Source organism: Toxotes jaculatrix, chromosome 17, assembly GCF_017976425.1.
Source record: "Toxotes jaculatrix isolate fToxJac2 chromosome 17, fToxJac2.pri, whole genome shotgun sequence".
NCBI lineage: Eukaryota > Metazoa > Chordata > Actinopteri > Toxotidae > Toxotes > Toxotes jaculatrix.
This window is the reverse complement of record NC_054410.1, coordinates 17,639,112-17,664,137: the sequence shown is the minus strand read 5'-3', so window position 1 is coordinate 17,664,137 and position 25,026 is coordinate 17,639,112. Positions and strand designations below refer to the sequence as shown.

Below are 25,026 nucleotides of genomic sequence, written 5' to 3'. Positions count from 1 at the left end.
CTGTAGAAAGAAAGGACGTCCAGCAGTTTGTTGTTCATGTGGCTCATGGACATTCAGTCACTGAGAGAAGGGCTGCCAATGGAGCAAACACTTTGACAGGACACTGAAAAGGTTAGACAAAGAATAAAGCAAGATAAGAATAAATAATGTCACCACAGGGAAAGAAAGAAGGAAAGAAACATAGAAGGAAATGCTAGAATAAATATGAATATGTCAAAGAATCTTCAGGATTATTTAGAGTAAGTTTTCATTTGTCCTATATACTCAGAGACAACAACATTATAACTGCTCCTGTCTGGATGCAAAGGACAGACTGTTTGAGGTCAGTACAGCCACAAGATTATGATGTGTTTACCAATTTCAGTTAAAGAGGGAAAACCTTTAATGGATTAGATTGACATTTTTGGGAAATATGTTTATTAGCTTTTTTTTTTTTTTTGGCAGAGTTAGATAAGAAGGTTGATACCACTCTCATGTCTGTCCCTTGAAATATAAACCTACACCTGAGGAGTATGGATACCAGCTCTGGGCTTAAGCACAGAAACTATTCAGGTCTGAGACAGGGCATCTCCAAAGATAGCTCAGATGGCTGCACAACTGAGTGTACCATTTTCAGCAACAAGGTGTAATTGTGTTAGATAATTAAGGCTGACTGTTTGCAGAAGCAATTCAATCTCTGAATTGCTGATGAGCCATTCAGAGCCAGCAGTGTCAGGCATCCCATTAGTGTCTTGCTGAGACCATTATTGTGAATTAGCTGTAAGCTCAAGTGCATATACAGAGTATAGATGAATAGCCTATACAGTGCCGGGAACAGATGTGAAAGTATTTGAGGTCGTACATTAATTCAGCAAAGTTTCTGTGAGGGGAGGGGCTCACTGGATAACTACAATGAATACAGCAATCCTTAAGGAAAAGGAGGAATAAGGATGTTTAAAATTCTTATAACGGTATATATTCAAGGTAAATAACACAATCACATTAACATCTTTTGATGCTTGGGGAAGTCAGATTCTCCTGGGAGATGTCATGAATGCAGTTTATGGCGGTATGATTTAAGGGGAAAGAAGAGAAGGCATTATTAGGTCTCCAGGACTGAAGTGGGGTGTCGTTAATGTGGTCTCACAGTACCCTCCGAACGATGCCATTAAAAGGCAAACACGAGGTGTTTTGCCTGCAGATACAACCATTTAAATCGGCAGGCTCCATGTAAATAAATTTAAATATCTAATTTTCTGCAGGTGGCTGCCTGGAACAAAAATGACATCATTGACTCACTGTCCAATAACGTGCCTCGATCGCTAGATGGCGCTGTGCGCCTCTGCCGTTGACGTAGGACTGACGTTCTAGGAAGTGACATGAAGAAAATAAAAATGCAGCTGGCTGGTAACCACTGAAATGTGAACACGGTGTAGCATTAACAGAAAAACTGTAGCGATGACTATTTGAAACTCTTTCTGTAGAGGGGCTGTGGTGTGACAATTTAGCACCAAAAAGACCGAAGAAGTAAGTTACAGCGATGTCACTATTAGTTTGGCTAGCGCTAGCTAGCGAGCTAGCCTGGTTTCAAGAGCCACAGTTAGCGTTACTCCAAAATATTGACTGGTTACTAATGTTAACGTTATTTCGTTCACTACCTCTTGTCGAGTCTGACATTAAGTTGTATATGTTAACTATCCAATCATTAGTCGTTGCTTTACAATATGTCTGGGAGGTCTGGGATGTAAGTCTATGTACGTGCTGTCTTATTTGTGGGAATATGTAGTTCCGTATTCATAAGCTGCCAAAGCCATATTGCTGGCTGCGGATATACATAGATACTTACTGGCTTCAACTACAGATTAATCTGTAAGAGGTGATGGTAAATTCGGCATACATATGGTCAATGGAAGAGCAGTTTAATTTGCTATTTATCCACGTTTAAATATGTCTGTTACTCCTGAGCTTTAAAGTCTTTTATTAAAACATCTAACAGTCTATTCTAGTGAGCAGCTACAAAAGTCAGAATAATGGGTTATATTTTACAGTAATGAAATCATAGTATATTAGATATGTATGCTGAAGCTAACAGAAGACCACAAGGGTTAGCATAGGCTTTTGGGTAAGTGCCTGATAGATGTATATCTTGTAGAAAATGAATAAAACATTAAAGTGCCACAACTATAAATGGAGTTTGCAGAAGACATGCATTCCCTCATTCACTTTAAAGTATTAACATTTGTCAAGCTGCACATAGAAAGAGGATGCTTTTGGGTGGATCTTAGTATCACCTGACTCACAGACCAAAGCAGATCACTTTCATTTCCACAGAGAAGCGTTACTTGATTTATTAGGTTTCTTAGTATGTTTTAATTTAGCTGAAGCTCAAAGTTTTAGCAAAGATTTTAACTGTTTTCCAACAATCAGTTCTTAACTGCATTGACAATGGTCTAATTTAGTAGTACCATAAACACAGCTGTTGTTTTTTTTTTGTGTGTGTTGATGTAGGTTGAATATCATTGAACCTTCCAGAAGACAGTAACATTTCCAAACCACTCCAATGTCTTCTGGCTGTCCACCCCAGTCACCTGCTGTGGCAAAGTCTGAAGTAGCAATAGAGGGAGAATGCCCATTGCTGGCTGCCACCTTTGCCTACTGGGATAACATCCTGGGTCCACGGGTGCGCCACATTTGGGCACCAAAGGGTGACCAGTTGATGTTCCTCAGCGATGGAGAGGTCACCTTTTTGGCCAATCACACACTCAATGGGGAGATTCTGCGTAGTGCTGAGTGTGGTGCCGTGGATGTGAAGTTCTTTGTCCTGGCAGAAAAGGGCGTCATCATTGTGTCTCTCATCTTCGATGGCGAGCTGAAGGGGGACAAGAACACATGTGCCTTGTCCATTATCCTGCCTCAGACAGAGCTGGCCTTCTACCTGCCTTTGCACACCATCTGTGTGGAGAGGCTAAAACACGTCATCCGCAAGGGGCGCATTTGGATGCAGAAGGTAGTCACTTATTGCTTGAGTTCTTGTTCCTGGACATGCCCTTAGTATTTACACAAGAGTAAACAAATTATTACCCTTTACACTCATAACAGGTGCTTTAAAAGCTGATCTAACCATAGTTCTTGATTTTAAAGGGGTATTAAGTAATCTATCACCTCTCTTTCATCCTTTTGGGATTGCAGCAACATTGGCAGAATAATAAAATTGCAGTCTCCCAACACAGAGGAGCAAGTTGGTTAATTAGGTCTGAGATCTCCTACAGAGAAAGGTAGTGAGCAGGTGATAATAGGGGAAAACAAAATAACGTGACACACAGCGCTTCAGAATACATCACCACTGCAGGTGCAGCTGTATAGGCCTATTTATCAATCTCTTGTGTTCTGCATACACTGATCACCCATTAAAATCAGTACTGGCGTTACTGTTGTTGCTGATCAGTGTATGTTTATCACCTCCACCTTTGTTAGTTCTACTGTGTACTGTGTACCTCTTGTCAGACTGCTCCTCCTGACATAAATATTTTAGTAGATTTTTTATTTTGCCTGATACACCTGCGGTTTGGCCTGTTTGGTTCTCTGTTAGTCGTGTTGTGTTCCTTTGAAGAATGATATATATATCATAGCCCTGCTTGCCAGGGCTCTTATAGCTGACAAACACGTCTTACTGGCTTTAGGGCTGGGTATCCATCCTCAGTGCTTTTTTTTTTTTTTTTTTTTTTTTTTTGGCACTGACTGAAAGTCAGTTCTCGTACAGCTGCTTGTTCTAACATTTGAGAAACAGGTCTTCTGCTGTTAAATAAACATGGGTATTATAGAAAAACCTGTCAGTATTTACTAATGTAACATCAGCTAAAGGATTGTTTTGTTAGTGGTACCAGTGCTGGTATTACTAGTATAGGGTATTGGTACTAAACAGTACTAAACAGTATCCAAACCCCTTGCCTGCACCTTGTGTATCAACATGCAAAATGTTGGCATGCTGGCATTATCCCTTTATCAGTTGTCTTTTCTTATTTGTCCAGCTCGATGATGAAAAGGATCATCAGTAGTTTTCTCTCTCAACTGGCTTCAGTCTTTGTTCAGTGCTTAAGTTTACGTTTCTTCTTTCCTTCACCTTCAGGGCTACAACATCATCTCAGTGTTGAGCTTGGAGATCGTCCCTATCATGGAGCTGCTGGCCTCTATGAAGACACACAGCGTGCCGGAAGAAATAGATGTGAGCACCACATACACACGCACATGCATTCATATGCACACATATTCTCATGCTTATCTATTTACCATACTGGCGATTAATCTTTGTTTCATGTGACAGCATGGAAGCAGCTTTAAAAAAGAAAATGAGAAACAGTTGATAGCTTATCATGTAGACATCATGGTGGCAGGAAGTTGAAGGAGCTGGGTTTGGTAAATTTCCATTGTTTCATTCTTTCTCTTGTTCAAATGGTCTCTATTTCCAAGAGGTTTGAATTTATCCAGGTTCTCTGCCGAGATTACCACCCAGTGTGACTTTACATATTTGCTCCCTTCTAATATGCAAATGCAACAAAAAAAAGCAGCACAAAGAAGCTCCGCAGGATCTTTCTTGCCGTTTCCTACACTGTTACACCATGATGTTTTTTGCATCTTATTTTCATGGACGTGTCTGCAAATGTGCCTGTCAGCACTTTTGTCTTTGTTGGGACCAGTTTTAAAAGTGACTCATTTGTTTCGCTCCTGCTGAGTAGATAAAAGACACCGTGCTAAATGATGATGACATCGGGGACAGCTGCCACGAGGATTTCCTCCACAAGTAAGCACTCCGGTACAGGCGAATGGAGACAGATGATGAACAATGCCCATTTAACACCCATCAACCTTCCAATGATGAGTAATGACTCTCCACTTAGCCGAAGTTTCCTCCAGAGAAGGGATGAAAGCTAAATCGCTGTTTAGTGTTGAGAGTCCAGAAAGTCCATTTCGGCAATGAAGCTCCCAAATGCTCAGAGTTGAACAGGATTAGTTCAGCATCCTGTGGAGATGACAAAGTATCTGTAAACTGGAACTTGTTTACTTGGATCTAAGTATATTTATAGCTGATGTCTAAAGATTCTTAAGAGGAATAAAAGGATGGTCAAGCTGTACTGTTATAGTATTTGAGGTAGAGGCCAGGACATCAGCTAAACCACTTAAGTAAAAAGGTAAATTTAAGGTTTATGAGCATAATGTCAGTCAGTTACCATCTTAATTCTTCCCATAGCCTCATAAATGTTTTTCAGACACAATTCATCTGTCTCAATCATTATTCCTAAAAGCTGTCAATACTAATTAGAGTAATACTAATGAAGCTAATTGGCTCTAATTTGCATGTCTTTGTCTCTTTGGTTCAGGGCCATCAGCTCTCATCTGCAGACTTGTGGCTGTTCAATAGTAGTTGGAAGCAACCCAGAGAAAGTAAATAAGGTAAATTTACTGGATTAGTGGCTGCACACAGACAAAATTTGTAAGCCATCTACATAATTCAAAATGTTTTGAAGTGTGGTGCTGTTCAGCGAGGCCCTCGTGCACTTTTTCAGCCTGTTACTGCTTGCGTCAGCATTTTGAATGTCAGTCTGTGCTTGGCAGCACGGAAAATAGAAGTTAAATGTGAAAGCAGATAAGCTACTTAAAATGAGCAGGTGTCTGAATAAAAGAAGACAAGATGGGCACAGTAACCAAGAAAGAAAGCTGGTATACTGTTATATACTGTTTTATAGCAGTCTACAGCAGAAGGTAGCTACAGCAGTTTGCCCAGTGAACGTCAAAGAGCCTAAATTTGTAGTTATAATGACTTGAGGTCTGAATTGAGCATCAATTAAATCAAGACTTGTAATTAATAACTATCCTTAAGCCTAATGCAAGATTATGGTCTATACGCAGAATGTGGCTTCTTTAGTAAATTTCATGCTGATTGTGCAGCAAATTAATTATCTACAGCAACCAGCAGGATTAAGATAAACACAAAAGGCCATTTATTTTCTGACCATGTTTTAAACTTGGAAACCTAATACAGCATGGTTGCAAATTTCCACACCTCTCTGAAGTGGCAAACAGTTGCGATCAAGTCAAATTTGATCTGTTTTGTTCCAAAATATGCCCGAACCTGTTTTTCCTTCTCCTCACATCTACTGAATACACTGTGTTAATAATCAAAACCAGGATTTTTCTGAAGGCTTCTTCAGTTAAAGAGTTAAACTGTCACTGTGTTGATTGACAGCTCTGACCGTTCCCCTGCAGATCGTGCGGACTCTCTGCCTCTTCCTCACCTCGGCCGAGAGGAAGTGCTCTCGCCTCTGCAAGGCTGACTCTTCCTTCAAATATGACACCGGCCTGTTCGTTCAGGGTCTGCTCAAGGTAGCCACCAGTTCCCTCTCATTACACTGCACAGTGTGATTTGAATTACAGCCTGGTTATTGTTCTTTGTTTTTGTCTGCTTGTTTGATCTTGCCTAGTCTGCTGTTCTGACCTGATTTCATTTTCACACCAGAAACTGTTGCAATAAGATATTTTTATTACTACACTGCACAAGATTCAGGTCTGTTTAAATACGCAAAGGTTTTTTTTATGTGGTCTTCATAAGGTTTTTATTTTTACTCAAAGAACTGCAATGTGCAAGTTAAGACACTGACATATTTAGTTTTGGTCTTAGTTTGCTCTGCTCTGTTTCCCTTAAACAGGCAACATTTTCTGCTATTACTTGGGGTAAAGTGCAGAACAGAGAATTTCATGAATGTCAGCGAAGTTTACAGTTTTAGAGAAGTTACCATTCCTTTTACGAGGCAGGGAGGATATAACGCTACATAGGCAGTGAAAGAAGCAGCAGAAAACTTGGTAGAGCTCGTTAGTTCAGTCTTAAAGACTCAGTATGGCAAACACTGGCTGTGTTGTTGAGTTTGTGCAGGATCTTATTTTAGATTTCCATGTAAAATGCAGTGGGGAAGAAGAAAAGACAGAAGACTGGATCAGGGAGAAACAACTGAAAAGGATTTCTGAAGCTCCTTGTGTAGGGGCTGCTCTGCCCATAGCACAATATGCATAATTCCTTGCTCAACCTCAAAGCTAATCTCCACCCACCCTCTCACCTTTCTCTGTAATAGTATTGGACACAGCAGCACTGTGAGCGGTAACACAATTTCCCCCTTAAAACCGCTGTGAAGTCTGAATTCTTTCTCTCTAGCGGTGGATTCCTTGTGCGTAAAGATATACTGTTACCCTGCAGGTAGAGTCATTAGTCTGTACCGTCCCTCGCACAGCTGCAACTTTTACCCCAAACTGGTTCATTATGCCACAGCCCACGCAGTTTCATAGAAAGAGAAGATGACAGGATCCCTTTTCGTTTCCTAAACATCAGCGAACCATAAGTTAGACTCTCTCAAGATCATCAGACCACAGAGGATCTTCAGCTGAGCAGGAAAATAAATGTTTATCCTGTATCTGTGACACAAGCTGTTCACCAGACAACAAACAGATGCACCATTGGTCGCCACGCAAGAGCAATCCCAAGTAACACTGGTACCTGGGCAGAGTTAGTCCCAGTGGTGTGTTTGTTACATGAATTCACCTGTGATTTAGGTGTGATTCACGTGGAATTCAGTCCTTGGGATTTCCAGGGATTTCAGTCCTGATTGGGGGTCAGATAGGATTAGTTGGATACAGGCCTAGTCTGGGCTAACCTTAAGTTCCTTAGTTGTGCCTTAGTTATGACACTGCTGTTCATTATTGCTTAGATTTGGTTAGTATTAATTTGATTACTAGTGTTAATTGTTTTAATAAATTATTTTTGTTTTGGAATAAACAAAGAACTCCTGTTGCCCTCATTGTGTTGTTATTTCATTGATGTGAAAAACCTAGCTGTAATGTCATTATTATGATTTAACTGGGGTCCCATTTATTTTGATAATTTTGGTTATGAATTAAAATTCCAAGATTTATGGCTGATCATTTGTGAGACCGATATTCAGATGAGTTTATGAGACAGATTTGATAAACCTGCTTGCAAAATATGAAATTATTGACCAATGCTTCTTAGCACACACATGATATGTACACAGGCTGCTTTGGTAAAGCAACTCTGATTTTCACCCCTTGGTTATTATTATTTCTAAAAATGCAGCTGCTTTGTTTTTGCTTTTCTTCCCATTATTGTTGTTTCTTCTTATATAAATATAGTGTCTTCTGTGTTTTCTGCTCTTTATATTGGGACATGACATGAATAATATCAACATGCTATCAGACATCTCATAAAAAAATAATCATACCGGGCTTTAAGATTAGCCCAGAGTTGGCAGGTTGTCAATGTTGGCTTTCCCCCCTTTTGTGTTTTCCCAGGACTCCACAGGTAGCTTCGTCCTGCCCTTCCGCCAGGTGCTCTACTCACCGTACCCAACCACTCACATCGACGTGGACATCAACACAGTGAAGCAGATGCCGCCCTGCCACGAGCACACGTACAACCAGCGGCGCTATATGAGATCTGAGCTAAGCACGCTCTGGAAGACAGACAGCGAGGAGGACATACCCCCAGATACAGTCATTCACACTGATGAAACCTTCACACCTGACCTGTAAGCCGAGCACACATCCCTTGTATTTCTTACATTTTTAATGCACAAATGTATTATTTATATTTATATATTTTTTTATACTATGTTTAAATTTTTTCCATCTCAGCTTGGTTGAAATCTCATAACCACTATGGCTTTTTTCTTAGGAATATATTTCAGGACGTGATGCATAAAGACACTTTAGTGAAGTCGTTTATAGATGAGGTAAGAATATAGCAACACTTGTTTCTCACAGCAGTGTATAGTCTAAAGTTGAAAGTGGCAGATTCGCAGCCATGTTTGTTTGAAGTAGCCTCAGACAGAACCCGATTTATGTCTGGCTGCAGCACATACTTGGAATATGTGCTTCCATATCAATGATGTAATCTCTAGAGCCCATAGATACAAAACATTAGAATTTATTCCCAGGGGTCACAACCCATCATCTGTTCCTATGAAAGTGCCGCCGGAGTTGCTGTTGTAAGTTTTTTTTTTCTCATGACAACAGCAATATGTTTCTTTCTCAAGGTTAGCACAAGGCGGGGGTGGGGGGTATTATTCCAACCTTTTCCAGCCGAGTTGTAGCCTGCGCTACTAATTGACATCCTGTGTCAAACCCAGGTGTTCATGCTGAAGCCAGGCCTGTCCCTGCGGAGCACCTATCTGGCCCAGTTCCTGCTGCTGCTCCACAGGAAGGCCCTCACACTGCTCAAGTACATCGAGGACGAAACGTAAGAGCTGTCACTTTTTAATAAGACTTTAATCCAAATAACAAAAGGGATTAAATGCGTGGCAATAAACCGCTACACTCACACGTATTGCACCACAGATCACCACGGGGCCCCCCACAGGACACACAGGCAGAAATAACCTAAAGTCTTGTAGTAATGTCGGTGATTTTGTGCAACTGTGAATTATCCCCAGAGTTTTTCTGTACAGCAGTGAGGATATGGTAACCCCTGAGGGACAAATTACCAAACCCAGAATGATAGGGAGCTGACAACATTAACTCCAGTCAAGAAACATGTGTTAGACCTGGGTGAAGACCCAGCTGAAACAATCTCAAACGCCACCAGGTAGATGGACAGTGGGGCTGAAGGAGAGATACTTGTGATATCTGTGCTTTGCATTTAAATGCATGGGAATATGGGAAAGTTACACTGTTTCAGCTGACTGGAGGCATGAAGCAGACACTTGATGAAAAGATGAAGATGAGGAGCAGCATGTCTAACACAGAGAAGGTAAAACATATGCTCAGGTCACTGCTTTTTGCGAGGGAAGTGGTGCCAAGTATGCAGACACCTTTCTGTTGAGCAGTAGAAACAACTCATATGATCAGATGAGTCATCCCTCACCCGGCTCTGAATGTATGGCGGTGATGTGTTGCACAGGAAACCTACAAGAGAGAAATATTTCAGGATCAGTTTATCACACAAAATACATCCACAGTAGAGACAAGCCTGAAGACATTTGATGACAGTCAAATCTGGACACATGGACACAACACACATATTTATAGATGCAGTGTGACTGGCACTTCCTGAAGATGCCATTATTGCTTATGTCCACTGCGAATAAACTTAGAAATCATAGAAAAAAGACGTTTCCTGAATGATAAAAGGAGTGTGGGCATTTGAATAATTCCATTTTTATTCCTCCCTCATTCCATTTTTACCCTTCAAAAGGGACAATCCACATAATCTATATATATGTAGTGAAGAGCACAAAGCCTGTCCTTGAGTTTGGCACCAGCAAAATGGATTTACAATTTGATAGTAATACAGAAAAAATGATTTAAGGTTGAGGATATTTGCACCGTTGCAGACCTTTAGTAGATCAGGACCTTAGTGTATAGAAAACAAACTGTAAAATATTCACCTTAAAATGAATACATTACAAGTAATACATTCAGAGGTGAAGGACTGTATAAGTGTGGTACACTAGGCACAACTGAAAATATGAATAGTAAGGCTTTCCAAAACAAGATGCAAGATGGGAAGGTGCTAGGTGGAAAAAAAACCCCAAAACCCTTTACACTTGTCTTTACTGGGTGGCTGCGATCAGAAGCTTTTTTTTCAAAAACTGAACATATGCAGAGCAGAAGATATGCAGCTTTTCTGTTTTGTCTCATTTTAAATTGAACAGAATTGGGATTGGACTGTTATAAGTAATTACAGCACTGGTTTGTATGTAGGAAAAAATGGGCGAGTGATTCATTTTGGGAAGAAACTGGGAAGAAGTGGCTGGTTGTCTCAGCTACACAGGGTGATGAATTCTCAGCATCACCCAAGAATGTCAGCGAGGTGAAGTGAAATGAATAATGTGTCGAGTAGGAAAATGATGTGAAGCTCATGCCGTTGCCTTCCCAGTCACAACAGCAGTGCTGAGAGACTCTGGAGCGCAGCCAGCAATGAGGCCCCCCCCCCCCCCCCCCCCCCGAATCATCATCATCATCATCAAAACACTAAATGATGTTTTTATGATCATCAACTGACAAGTAATTCTCATTTCTCTGCCCCCCTCAGTCTCAGAGGTGAGACTGTATGCCAGGTTGCAAGGTGACCTGGTGGCTTTTGACACCACAATTTGCATTAACGCGGCTTCAATTTAGGTAGTTACCAGAATATTCACTCAACGATAAAACAAGGTAGAAACCAGGACTGTAGCTTTACACTCGACTGAATCCATTGAATTCCCCTCTTCTCTGGGGACCTGGTTCAGTTCCTTGTAAAATAACCAGGAATAATTGTATCTCTAGTCATGCTCTAGTCCCACCAGGGGTTACAGTAACCACCCTCCTGGCTCGGCTCCAGAAGTACCTCCTTAAGCCCCGACAATTCATCGGAGACTCTGCAGTCCACCATGTCTTTAGCTTCCCTAGATTTTTTCATGCCACCCTCCCTGTGGTGACCTGGTCATCACTCCATCTGGGCTTGACTCATCTCCTTCTGTGCTCCCCATCAGTGGACTGACCTTCCCACTCCTTTTAGGACAGCAGTCTCTCCCTATTTATTCTTCCTGAACTACACAATTTTGCTTTACTCTTATTTGCAAATGACATTTGAAGGCTTCAGTGCTTCAGTGCAGTAAAGTGCTTCTTTATTGTGCATAAATACACTCAAGAATATTTATAACCCCTGGCCCAGGCTTAAATTACTTGTGATTGGATATAAGTTGTTAATTTGGCTGTATCAGATTTTTTTTTTTTTTAGTCTTTCACAATTGCAGATTCATTTTGTGTCACCTTGTCAAAAATTTTAAAGCTGTACTAATCAATATTTCTTTTATATTAACCAAGGATGAAATGACTGTGTATAATGTGAGAAATGGAAAATGATCACCCAACTCTGCAGAGCACTTTAACCTCTTTCAGTTCATTGTTTTTGTTTTACGGTCTGCGCCGTCACTGTTCTTGCAGATTTAGGAAGTCTACTGCACAGACTATTAAGGTGAGATCAGACAGAGATTGAGGTTAATTTTTGCCCTACATCATTAATGGTAATACAACTACTGACTACTTTTTTTTTAAATTAAATTCACCTCAAACAGCCATGTAGCGACTGTACACGCGTTAGCTGTAAGTTAGCTAGCAGCAGGTGCACCAGCGGTGCCTGGAGTTCTGAGCCTTTGTGTTTGTATTCTGCTAAGCTTCTGGCTGAACTTGGAAATCACCAGAGACTCCAGGTCTTTTTGTTATTTCTCTCCTGTCTCTCTCCTTCTTCCTCTCATCTCTGTACTTATATTAAGCTGATTCATAAAGCCTCAGGGCACGCGCAAAAACCTTTTGCTCAAGTTTAAACGTTTTCAATTCATGCAGCCCAAGGCAAAATCGTGCCTATACGTATCTTCCCATTGACTTTGCATGGAATCGCGCCGCCTCTAAAATTCTCTTTGCATCCTGTCTGTTACATTTAAAACCTCAAAATTTCCAGGAAAAGTGATTGTGAAGTTCAAATTTTTTGGAAAGATTTGCTCAAACGGTGGTTGAATCCCAAGAGTAGAAGCACAGTCTTGTCTTCACAAAGAGGGTGTTTCTCTAAACTGAAATTCAGGAGGAAAGGGAAATTGAGAAGACAGTACAACGTATGTGTTTTACCTTAGAACCAACATATCAGACATGATGCATAAAGGGTATCTATATTATGGGAGGGCACAGGGTGAAGACAGAATTCCACTGACAGAATTCTGGCTACACTGACACCTTCACCTTGATATGTTCATTTATAGACAGGCCAAACAGGAAATACATCATTCCTCCTTTCTTAAAGTTACGATGCTCTGTAATTTATTAATTAATGTAAATTATAATACACATATTCAGCAGATTTTTTTAGTGACTGAATATTGCAGGAAACACTACCATGAAACCACAAAACATTACTCTGATTTCATTTTTCTCCTTTATCTAAAAATGCTTTCAAAGATGAATTGAATGGCATTTTTTTCCCACCTACAGTACAAGCTTGAACATATCTCATTCCAGATACCACACTGACTACACAAGCAAAACCATAATTCGTGTGCTTGCGTGAAAGCATAAAAGCATTATTGTTTATGGTGTTGCTAACAGCCTGAGGTCTAAGGGCATACTATTTTACAGGTACCTTGACATGATTGTTTATGCTCAGTTGCCATCCTGTAGCAGCATACATAATTCATCATGGCATGGCGTTCATGTGCGCAGCTGCAACCCAACTAGATGCTAATGCAAATCCTCTGACCCTTAGTATTGTAGGTTGTTAACAGTTGCCTGTGCCTTCCTTCTCAGGCAAAAAGGGAAGAAGCCGTTTCGATCCTTGCGCAATTTAAAGACGGATCTGGATCTGATGATGGAAGGAGACCTGAACATCGTAATGGCCTTCGCTGAGAAGCTGAGGGCAGGACTGCACTCGTTTGTGTTCGGGAAGCCATTCTACACCAGCATGCAGGAGCGAGACATACTCATGAGCTTCTGACCCTTATTCTTCACCTGCACTTTATTTATTAGACGGTTAATGAAAACAAATGTTTTCGTGATCCTTTTTTTTTTATTGGTTTAATTGTTACATGAAAGCATGCAAATGTATATTTGTGAGACAGCCATTAGCCTGAATATTTGTTTCTGCTTTGCTGAAATGTGTCTTCCTTTTGTGTCTTGGATCAGTACAAGGCACCATTTCAAAGACTGATTGTTACTGCTGTTATGAGCCATTACAATTAAAGTTCTGATACATCGCCTTGATCACCTGTAAGCATAATGTGAGTTTAATGTTTTTAGAAGACAAATTATTCGCTGCGGGAATTATGAATTATTCATGTATTCTATGCCTTCTGTTAATAGAGGGTCTGTATTAATTTATGGTGTTAAAATTGGCTGAGGTGCCCACTAGGACATTTGCAATTTAATTTAAATTATATTTATAAAAACACAAGTTATTAGTTTCTTCACTGCCTGTGTTGTACAACAGCCTCGGCTGGCCTTTGACCCTTTTGAACTTGTGGATTGCCTTTTTTAAAAATTCAATTAATGGCTGTGTGTGTTGAATGTGAGCAGTGCACATCGGGTGACATTACAGAAAGGTTGTGAGTAAATCATGAGGATTTCATTAAAGACAGAATACAAAAGCACTGTAAATGAAATCTTATCACGGTCCCTGCTGATAAAACACATCTCTTTTTCTGGCTGACTGTGTGTCATCATTAAATACCTTTACACAGTTATGTATTAAATGGATTTGCACTGATTTTTTTTTCTCCCACAGCAGAGATTGAGCTATTTGCAGTTAGGATTATTATGAAATTTGCATCTTAAAGTCAGTCTTTTTTGTTTGTTTTGTTTTTTGTTTTTTTGCTTTAAGCCTTGCTTCCAAAAATGCTAATTGTTTTGACATTGTAATATGTTGTGTTGCTAATGTTGTGCCATACTCCATTGTTATTATATCTACATACAGTTTTTAATCTAGAGCAGTTTTTCCACTTGGAGATGTTTAGCAGAACATGTTTATTACAAATGCATCAATTCTAGACATGTTTCTTACTTTGCTCCCTTTCCTTTTTACTTTATGGTCTAATTTATTTTAACAGTGAACCTTTGTCTAATTGTTGAGACAGGGCAATGGATAATAAACATTGTATTAACAAACTTCACATCTTTTACACTGTCTTTAGTTCTTTTATACTCTGTAAAACTGACACTTGTGGATTGAAGTAACCTGCCTCAGAATGAAGTAAGAATAGAATTGGAAAAATAAAATGTTGACAGTTGACATAAAAATCTTCCAGCAATACCTCCTCAGACAGTGAGCTCCAGACGTTGAAGGGGCCCTGTTAACAAGGATCCACCTTCAGATCACCTTCATGTATCTAAAAGCTCTGGGATATTTCCAGGAAACATGTATGGAGACCCAAAGTTTCTTTTTTATTAGATATATAAGGTGTGGAGGCACGGTGGTGCAGTGGTTAGCACCATCGCCTCACAACAATCCCAAAAACATGCATGTGTGTGAGTGTATGGTTGTCTGTCTTTGTGTGTCAGCCCTGCGATTGACTGGCGACCAGTCCAAGGTGTACCCTGCCTCTCGGACCGTAACATTTAGAGCATTCATGGTTCCCAAAGGATGAGTTATGGCTTTGGTGGCTTTGAGTAAAATCCCTCAACAACTATTTGATGGAATGCCATTAAATTTGGAACATACATTCATATCCCCCACAGTATGAATCCCCTGATCTCTTGTACCACCATCACATCAAAATTTCAGTTTGTCCAATACTGACCAAATACTTGTAAAGCGCGTTTTGTGCAAATTGTTATCATTCTAACATACTGAAAAGTAATGCAGTGATGATGGTACACATGATACCTGCTGTCAGCACTGTCATTAGCATTTAGCTCAAAGCCTTCCTGTGCTTTGTACAGCTACTAGCATGGCTATAGACCCCTGGAACTGAAATTTATGTCCATCATCTCCAGCTGGCCACTCACAATCAGCATCAGCTTATACAACAGTGCAGATGAAAATGGAAACCTTACTCAAACACAATCACTCTTTACTGGCAAGCTCATTTTTGGCTGACCCATTACAGTACTTTACAAGGTTAATGGAACTGGGTGTGCCAAAAGTACAAAAAGTTTTTTAGAGGTTCAGTACTTGATGTCTTGATGTAAAGCAAGTGATAAATCAAGTCATAGCATCTGGCCAAGTGTTGTGTGTGTCACAGTGGAAATAGATATCCTGTTGAGACCAACTGGAGGTACGCAGTATGCATTGAAAGCAGCACTGGGCCTAAATCAACCCTGAGAATACATCATGTATCAGATCAATCAATCAGACCAGGTCCAGTTGGGAACTGTGTCTGTGACTCTAACCACCTTTTCAAGATGTGGCTGAATAACATTAAATAACTTAATAATAACATAACATCGAACTGTGAGGTCAGACAGCAGATTTATGAAAACAGCGAATTTATCACTGAGGTGGAAATAATTAGAAACTAAAATGAGGCAGTGAACTGTGATGTCCTTCAACGCCAGACTGTAGTTTCTCTGAGATGCAGCTATCCATAAATGATATCATCTACGACGAAACTGCTTTCTCTAAACCACTGGATCAAATAAAAGGCAGCATATTAAAGATTGTAGTCTGTAATTGCCTCGAGCAAGAAAATTATAAGTTGGTGTCCTCTAGAGAGCCTTGAACTGCTGCATATTTAAAATAAAAGGGGAATGAACCAAAAGTGAAGGAGGTGTTAATTACTAATAGAATATCTGTAGTGACTGTACCAAAGACCTCCTTCAGGAATTTAGTTGAAATAACATTCAGAAGACAGGAAAAGGAATTCAAGTGAGAGACGCTGGTTGGTCTTGAGGGGAAGGCTTGATTGGCAAGGAAAAGCTTTGAGCCTGATGTCTGACACCTTTTCAGTAAAAGGACTCCTGCGTGTTCTTTGGGGAGGCTTTGTTGTTGTGACTGGGCATGACAGCGACTTCTTACATTAAACAGTACCCTGGAGTTCTTTCATTTCTTAGAGATAACAATGAAGTGCGTGTTTTACCCTGTTGTAACTGTTTCTGGTGCTTTAACATTAGACTGTTTTTGAACAGAACAGAAAATCAAATGGCCCCTCGAATCCTTTCCTGTAGGCACCAGGGGACCAGAAGAAAACAGTTTCCAGATATTTCAAATTCAAACCACTTTATGTACTTTTTGTTGAGCATTTTAGGAGTACTACTTAAAGAATCTGCTAAAATTAACAAAACCATAATAGCAGGGTTGAAGTTGTTTGTCAAAATAGCTCAAATGAATAGACAAAGACAGAGCTGCATCTCCCATGATGGCATCTCTAGGCATGCTAGTGGCTTAGCCATACGTGTTATATTTACTGAACATCAGCATGGTAGCACTGTCCTCTAAATCCTTTTTTTTTTTTTTTTTTAATCAGGAAGCTGAGACAAAGACAAACTATGTTTTTGTCATTTAAAAAAACAAGAAGAAATGTCCACCAGATGTCCAGATATCAAAACTAGAGCATTTTCTTGCTTTGTGAAAGAAGTAGTTTAGTTCCTGAGCTGCTCAGAAGGTTCTTGGTCCCCTGGGAAAGCTCCTGTGGTGATAACATGCTGCCTGGCAAGTGTTAGCAATTAGCTGTGTCTAAGTACAACCTCACACAGCTGCTATCTGTAGACTATAAGTTGTGCTTTAACAGACTGTACAAATCTTAATAATTAATTAATCTTAAACATATAGGATCTTAAATATCCAACTAGAAAGAGGATTGGCCTTGGTTGAATCTTACCAGATAAAATTTGTTTGACAAGAACCTTAAAGTACAATTTAAATTAAATAACAACAACAACAACAGAATGTGGAACAACCTAAATATCAAGTGTTGATTTTGTTGATGTGACAGGCTTACACATTACAATTTCAGTTTGAATGTGATGGTAGGAAAGAACACTATTAGTAGACATACCTCAGCTATATTTAGAGCTGCAATGTCAGTGGACTAAAATTTTAATTTAAAGCCTGCCAACTACAGTTACCATGCTTAGGGCTCCTTCAGGAGGCCTGGGATGGTCCTTCCAGCACCACATTTCACTGCTTCAGAAACCTGGTAGTCTTTATTAACCTACTGACCAGGGGCCTTGTTTGACGAGACAGAAATCTGTAACCCTTTTGTGTTCTACTCACTGAATCATGGACATATTTCAGCATGTTATCTTGGAAAAAATATGGTTCACGTTGAAAATCTTTGACGTACACCACATGGGAGGTTAATGTCTCTTTCCTTTATGCTTTTAGTTTAACACTAAGTATCACAGGCTGATCTACTGCACCAACACAGCATCAAAACAACGCTGATGTGGTCCCACTACTATAAAAACATTCTCGTTGATAGGTAGCAGAAACCGCCCGTCAACTGTGTGGGTGGCCTTTCCTCTAATTGGTCAGTCGCTGACTTTCCGTTTTTTCCTATTGGTCGATTTTATGACTGGTCTCGACAGAACAGGAAGAGATGTTAACTGGCTGCCTGCCAGGTAAATATTCAACAGAGGATGCTAGCTATGCTCATGTCTGACACAACAAAAGGACAGCAACTCCTGAGTAACTGGAGCAAAGATGAAACCACATGCTTTATCGAGGACATTAAGGTACTTTACGGTCGTTAAGAGACTTGGTTTCACAGTTTGAATTTGAAGAAGTTATAGGGTGCGGCCTGCTGTCATTAGCTTGCTAGCTAGCTTGCTAACGTTATGATATTTAGCGGTTAGCTTAATAACTACATTATCTATAAGCTAAAATGTCACTAGCCGAGAAGCTGACTGGCTGTACTTAATGGGTCAGCAGCCTCTTGTTCTGACGATACGAACACCAACAATAATTAAAACACGTTAGGCGACATATCGTCTTTGTTAGTAGTGCTGAGGATAATGCTCAGGAAATTACTCAAGACTTCGGATTAGCTAGGTGTGTGGTTAGTTGGTTTCAGGTATGGCTCTGGGTTTTAGGTCGTATGTGAAGTTAAACCATTAGCAACATCATGTACTACTAGCCATGATGAACCTTAGCTTAACATACTGCGTTATGTCATGATAGAAAACTGTGTCACTGATGGCTTTACCAGTTCAACATGTAAATAAAGCCAGAGACTGTCAGGCAGCCACGATTAGTTACTGCTCTGTGTTCTCTTGTCAAGCTCATCGTTGTGTTTAACGTTGACTAAGTTTTTGGATTAAAAGTGGTGCTTTGTGAATCACCCCTGTGCCGAGTAAGGGACAGCAATTCTTAAAATGTCATTTTCAATAAGGTGTGCGTGTTGCTGACAAGTAAAGGCAGGTTTAAGTAAACTGGCAGATTTTCACCACTTGTAAACCAAAACTGAAAGCTTTCCATTAACTGTGATGAGTAACTGACAGAAGTGATCTTTCTGGGATGGCAGTATAATATGTACTCATATCTCATAACTCATGTAGGTTATTACTTGAAACCAGAACTTGCCTTACAGGAATATCTGTGCTTTGATCCGTTCAGATGGACTGAATCAGAGTTAGGTAGCGTGTTAACAGAACTGGATTAGTATCTGGCAGGTAGCTGGTGTTAAGTCCGCTGTAAGATCCAGATCTTTGTTTCAGTTTACAGAATGTTAACAGATTTTTTTGTAAAACAAAGTATCTGTCAAAAATAGAAATTTAGAAGCAGCGTTTTCTGTGAGAGAGAGCCAGTTTTGGTTGTTGGCTGTTTTACTGCCAGCGTCATTAAAGGTGGATTAGATGAGGATTTATGTTTGTGTGTGTGTTAGTCTGTTTGTGTCTCAAACAGTATTCAAGCTTTTCACTCCTAAGCATGGGCTGACCCACAGCATAGCTACACACAGAACACGTGCAACACCCCTCCACCGGCACCTCTGTAACACACAAACAAACAAAAAAAAAAACTTTCCCGTAGAAGGAAGTTCATGTCACCAAATACAGCCAGTGACCTCATGACATGTAAAGTAGGTGCACGCGAGCTGTGATCATGTGTTATGCATAGCAGGCACTGATTTTTAAGTTCCCTCTGCTCAGCTCTTATGCAGTCTTTAACAACAATTTAACTGCTGTACAGCACTGTATTTTAAGTGAATTCATCCGTTTTCCCCTGCTTATACAGGTTATGTTTAATTATTGTATATTATTTAGGAATTGATATTTTTTACAGTGGGGAAGTGCTGAAAAATGTGATTATAAATGTCTATAAATTGATGCTGATTTTCAGTGATATTTATAATTTATGAGGTTGTGAAACAGGTATTAAATTACACTATAGATCATATTAAAAAGGCCTTTAAAATTCTTAAACTTAATATGGTGAACACTGCAGAAACCCTGGGTTTGTCTTGCAAGTACCTCTGCCACCAGTTTCATTGAAGACTTAAGTTTTAGTTAACTGTATTTTCCTGGAAATTGTTTGCAGTAGCCTTTGGTGCATTAAAAGAATTTTCTTGTAAAACTTTTCTTCTTCATCTTTTCTTTGCTGTATTGCACTTGTTCTTTTGTGGTCTTGCTTTTCCTCTTCATTTTGTTCCTGTGCCATGGCAACAATCTGACATTTGACTGTTTCAGTTTTAGACGTCAGACTGAGAGCCTGTAGCCATGGATGGGCATTCTACCAAAAATGAAAGCACCTTCCCCAGCTTCGTGGATCTGGATGATTTTCTTAACAAGCACAACTCAAACTTCATCTGGCTCCTCGTTGGTAAGTGCTCTGTATGTGGCCTGTGGGGAAAAATATCCAGATCACTAGATATTTTACGTGAGACTTGTAGTAATCTGTCACATGCAGACCTGTCAGTTCTGTCAAATTACATTTTAGTGGTCTAACATGCAACTTGTGTAACTGTAATAGAAGATGTGCTGTTGCTTCCTTTGGTCTGAAGTATTGTGGAAAATTTTCATTACTTTTATTTGTACCTGATCTATTAAACAGAGTTTTGGTAGAAACATTGACTATTTGGAGGAGTAATGATATTATGTGAGTCTCCTTCTCTCTATATAAGTGTTCTGGGCTTTGGTAAAGACAAATTTAGTAATGTGGTGAGCAAAAGAGATTATTTCAGTATCATTTTGTGAAATAATGTTAAACTCACAGAAATTTGTTGCCTTGAGCTACACAGTATAAGTATGATAAAACTCAGTAATATTCCCTAATGTGTTTAAGATCTTATGACAGTTTTTAATTAGTATTTGCCTTTAGTCAGTAAGTCATCCTGACTGTATCTTTACCTTATTATGATTTAATTCAATTAAAGTATGACAAGTGATAGCCTGCAATTATTGCTCAATCCAGGTGCAGATCTCAGTAGGCCACTGATACTGCATCACTCACAGAAGCTGTTTTCTTTGTATCTCTGCAACATCCTCAACCTGGGGAAAAAAAAGGAACAATTCTTGGGAAAAAGAAAAAAAAATCTATCAAAACCTTGAGATCAGCAGTCAAACCCAGCTGTCAACCCAGATATGAAAGAATAAGTAGTTACCATATTAATACCACATTGCCATGTTCCTTAAATAATAATGCTTTTAGGCGGAATTTCTTTGTGTGAAAATGGTCTTTGTCATGTCAGAAAAAGAAGCATCTGGCACATTTCTTTTAAAGGACCAGTCACGGTTTGCTGACTTTATAAATAACAAGGTCATTCACATATATAATTAAAGAGTTTGAAGTAACAGAGGCAGAATCAGCATTAGTGATCATATCTGAAAGTATGAGCCTACTTTACTGTTATTTTACATTTACTGATGCAAATATAAGTTTTCAGGCATCAGAAAACATTAAAAATAGTTATTTTACTTAATTGTGCAGTATTTTTTTGTATTAACAAGCCTGTTTTAATCTCACAGTGACAGCAGGGGTTCTAGTTAAAATTTGAGCTTTGATTCACTTGAGAATTCGGCGTCTTTTACTGAGTGAGATCGTGTTGTTTTCTTTCCCTCGCAGCCACCATTCTGTCCTGTGGATGGATCATCTATTTAACTTATTACAACTCCCGCAACATTGGCCTCATCCTCACCCTCATCATCAACAGACTCTACAAGGATGGCTACATTCACATCGGTGTGTTCATCGGTAGCTCCGTCACACAGTCATGAATAGGCAGGAGGAACTCTGCCAAAGCTTCCAGTTCAAGGCGTCAACTGAGGCTACTAAATATTTCATAATGAGCCAGGTTCTCTCAGTGATTATCTCCACATAGCCTGAACAACAAACTGCAACCAACACCAGGCTGAATTTCCCTACATAGATGACACAGAAATTAATTTATAAAGCACCTTGAGGCCATAAATTCACGAGTAACCCAAGACTCAATAATTCTTTAGCAAGTGATTAGGTTTTTCCAAAAACATCAGTTTCTTTACTAAAGAGTAAATCTCTGAAATACAACCCAATGGTACACTCCAAAAAAGAAGCCAGAGCATGTCTTATATTTACTAAGCATCACAGCAGTGTATGTGGACATGATTCTGCAGCCCTCTGGCTGTGAGTAAATAGGAGGTACAAGAACAATTACGAAGGAAGCTTTAAAATTTGATGAGTGCACGGCTTAGTTAACGTCTCTTTGCCAACATGTGTCATTACAAAGTGAGCGGTCACCGGGGTGCCTGCCAATCTGTTTTTAGGTAGTTCATTGTAAGGGCACCAGTGTTTGGAAATGAACAGGAGCCTTCATAACAAACAGCACATTTCTGAACCACTTTACAAGCCAAATTTGTTTCAGCTTAGCAGGTTTGAACATGCTCTGAAGTGTGTGTCTTTGTGAGCTGGACTGTGTCAAGTAAAAATTCCTGCAAAGATTTACAGAGGAAGTACTGACCAAAACAAGCCCTCTACAGTGACGTGGTCTTTGGCCGAGTTACATATCCTGCCTGAAGTGTCAGATTATGGTTGAACCGCTCAGGTGTTGTCAGTCTTTTGACATGAAATAATTAAAACAAAGGAAGACATATGTTATGAGCCAGAAAGGAGTAATGAAAGAAAATCATGTTCGGTTTTCTGCTCATCTTTCTTGCTCAGTGACAGTCTGTGACCTACTTGTTTTGCAATTAGATGCTAATTAAGATTATTTTCTTTTTCAAAGATAAGAGAGAGACAAGGTGATTAAATATCTCAGCAACACAGTTTTTTTTTTTTTTTTTTTTTACCATGGCTGACAAAACCATCTAATTACATCTTGTGTTTAACGTTTTAATTAACGGGTTTGTTAACTTGTATTCAAACGGCTGTGATCAAACTCAAACAGGTTTACAATTGCTTTTGGTAACTGTGATAATAATGCACTTCTCAGTCAGTATGATGAAAAGTACTGTTGTTATAATGTTAATAATAACAGTACTTCTCAGTCAGTATGATGAAAAGTACTGTTATTATTAACATTATTCTGACCCCTTCTCCACAGGCTCCTTCTCCTTCTCTGTTCTGTCGGGGAAAGTCATGTTCAGAGATGTGTACTACATCAACCAAGACATGTCTATCAGGTAATCTGACCTGTGCTAAACTATTTGCAACTTTTCTGTTCCTTTATCTTTTAATCTTACAGCTTGCTTATTGATTGATTTTTTTTTTTTTTTTTTTTTGTCTGTGTAACAGGATACAGGATGGCTTCCTCATATTTCGTTGGTGGAAAATGTATAACCCGAAACAGAAACAGCATGGTGAGCTGACTGTGACCACGAAATCCTGTGTTAATCCTATGAAAAACCTCAGCAAATTATTATTATTATTAGTCACTTGCAGAAAATAGTGTAAATTAGAGCTACAACAATTTTGTTAATTAGTTCATTCTTTAAATTATTTATAAGCAAAAAGTTTGTCAAATGAATATTTGGTGGTGTTCTTATGCTTCTGTATAGTAACTTGAATATCATTTGAGTTTCAAACTGTTGTTTGGACAAAATAAGAATATATCAACGTGGGCTTTGAAATACTGTGATGTATTTTTCACTATTTTCTGACATATACATCAAACGATGAAACTATTTAAGTGGGAATATCACTGTCAGATTGTGACAATAATGCTTAGGTGCAACCTCAGTGTAAATTTTAAATAGGTTTTATTTGCCTCTGTTGATGCAGTCCTTGTTTAAGAGAGAATAGCTTTATAAATAAACAGATTATGGAAGAAAAACATGAACAGACTGTAGATGGAAGACAGACAGTCGCTTCCATAATGAGTTCTGAGCTGTCTCTCTTGTCTTAGACCCCAAGGCAGAGACCAGGCTTTACGTGACCGTTAACGGCTTTGAGTTTCATGTCTACAATCGGACCGACCTCTACGCCCGCCTGCAGGAGACCTTCGGACTAGAACCCACGCTCATAACGCCCAAAAAAGATGAAGAGAGGGGACGAGAAGACAGAAGCAAGACCCTGGAAAGGTGCAACCAAGGCCTCATCAAGGAGATTTTTGTTATATTAAATGTTTGGCTTGTTTAGAGAAAATCTAAAACTGTCCTAACATTGATTTAAAGCTTTAAAAACAATATTTTAATGAATAGAAGTTCCTGAATGCAGAGAACATACAGTGTTTTACTGCTGTAGGCATCTTACCTTAAGGTGATATAAAAATATCTGTGGGTAAATCGCCTGTTTTCTGATTAATAATTGATAAATCTGAGCCGTTCACAAAAACAGAGGCTCATAAATGTTTATTTATGTTACATCCTTAGAATCCTAAAATCATTTTAAGAAGAGAAGAAATATAAATTGACATTGGTAATTACTTAGTATGAGTATGGCTTAGCAGTATCTGACTTCACTACACCAGCACAATAATTACTGTGAAAGACTGAATCAGCAACTTTCCACCAGAGGAGACTGAAGTATGGAGATTCGATAACAAGCGGTCTGAACAAGCTAAACATACTATGCCTGCTCCCTTTTCTCTCTGTTATCACCAAATGCATTGGGAATGGAGGCACAGAAGAGAGCTATTATCATTTCCCTCTGACATCCAAATTAATTGTACTAATTGGAAATGAAGTACTGCTAAACTGTTGTAAGACTGAATGTCTTCTGGTCCTTGTGTAGTGTGGACATCAAAGCAGAGAGTCCAGACCCCACATCTTCTTGGCGCTCCCTCATTCCTGTCATCAAAGTTAACATCAGCACCGTAAGTACCTCGGAAATTCAACAAAAATTGCATGCAGTTTGGTCTGAAGGTTTAAGAAGCATTGTTTAGAAAAACAAGCGATTGTGACAGGAACATTACATCTTAGAAGCCTTTATTACGTGTGTGTTTGTCTCCTGCAGGGTCGCTTGGCGTTTGGGAACCACTACCTTCCACAGACTCTGTGTGTGAACTTCGAGGATGCCTTCCTGACGTACGCCACCAAGCCTCCATCCAGCCACCTGGACCAGTACATGCACATCGTCAAAGGCTCACTGGAAAACGTGCGTGTCATGCTGGTTCCCAGTCCGCGTTACTTGGGAATGCAGAACGATGAGTAAGTCCAAGTCAGATACTTTTTAAT

General features: G+C 39.5%; 2 protein-coding genes across 12 annotated transcripts in view; both read left to right on the top strand.

The window, feature by feature from the left end:
* The first annotated feature begins 1,347 nt into the window (after positions 1–1,347).
* On the top strand, positions 1,348–24,568 carry c9orf72 (C9orf72-SMCR8 complex subunit). Of its 3 annotated transcripts, XR_005896249.1 has the most exons (11): positions 1,348–1,506; positions 2,488–2,986; positions 4,106–4,201; positions 4,713–4,777; positions 5,355–5,427; positions 6,241–6,357; positions 8,332–8,567; positions 8,714–8,771; positions 9,168–9,277; positions 13,315–13,664; positions 24,557–24,568. XR_005896249.1 is itself a non-coding variant. In XM_041061100.1 (10 exons), the coding sequence occupies exons 2-10, from the start codon at positions 2,540–2,542 to the stop codon at positions 13,499–13,501; spliced, it is 1,389 nt and encodes a 462-aa protein (XP_040917034.1). In that variant the 5' UTR covers positions 1,348–1,503; positions 2,488–2,539; the 3' UTR covers positions 13,502–14,672. The 3 variants fall into 3 exon arrangements, 2 of the variants coding, with proteins under 2 accessions (XP_040917034.1, XP_040917033.1); XM_041061100.1 differs by lacking the exon at positions 24,557–24,568 and having other exon boundaries at positions 1,348–1,503; positions 13,315–14,672; XM_041061099.1 differs by lacking the exon at positions 24,557–24,568 and having other exon boundaries at positions 13,315–14,672.
* The window catches only part of kiaa1109 (KIAA1109 ortholog), a 65,592-nt gene continuing 58,612 nt past the window's right edge, over positions 18,047–25,026 (top strand). For all 9 annotated transcript variants that reach the window (XM_041061090.1, XM_041061098.1, XM_041061097.1 and 6 more), the window contains exons 1-8: positions 18,047–18,174; positions 20,125–20,257; positions 21,500–21,616; positions 22,956–23,034; positions 23,147–23,211; positions 23,757–23,931; positions 24,584–24,665; positions 24,806–24,999. In XM_041061090.1, the coding sequence (XP_040917024.1) occupies positions 20,155–20,257; positions 21,500–21,616; positions 22,956–23,034; positions 23,147–23,211; positions 23,757–23,931; positions 24,584–24,665; positions 24,806–24,999 (815 nt within the window). In that variant the 5' untranslated portion in view covers positions 18,047–18,174; positions 20,125–20,154. The remainder of the gene's footprint in view (positions 18,175–20,124; positions 20,258–21,499; positions 21,617–22,955; positions 23,035–23,146; positions 23,212–23,756; positions 23,932–24,583; positions 24,666–24,805; positions 25,000–25,026) is intronic.

Coding starts and splice junctions, on each gene's coding strand:
- c9orf72 (XM_041061100.1), top strand. CDS start 2,540: ATGTCTTCTGGCTGTCCACCCCAGTCACCTGCTGTGGCAAAGTCTGAA. Junction 4,778..5,354: donor CACGAGGATTTCCTCCACAA/GTAAGCACTCCG, acceptor TCTTTGGTTCAG/GGCCATCAGCTCTCATCTGC. Junction 5,428..6,240: donor ACCCAGAGAAAGTAAATAAG/GTAAATTTACTG, acceptor GTTCCCCTGCAG/ATCGTGCGGACTCTCTGCCT.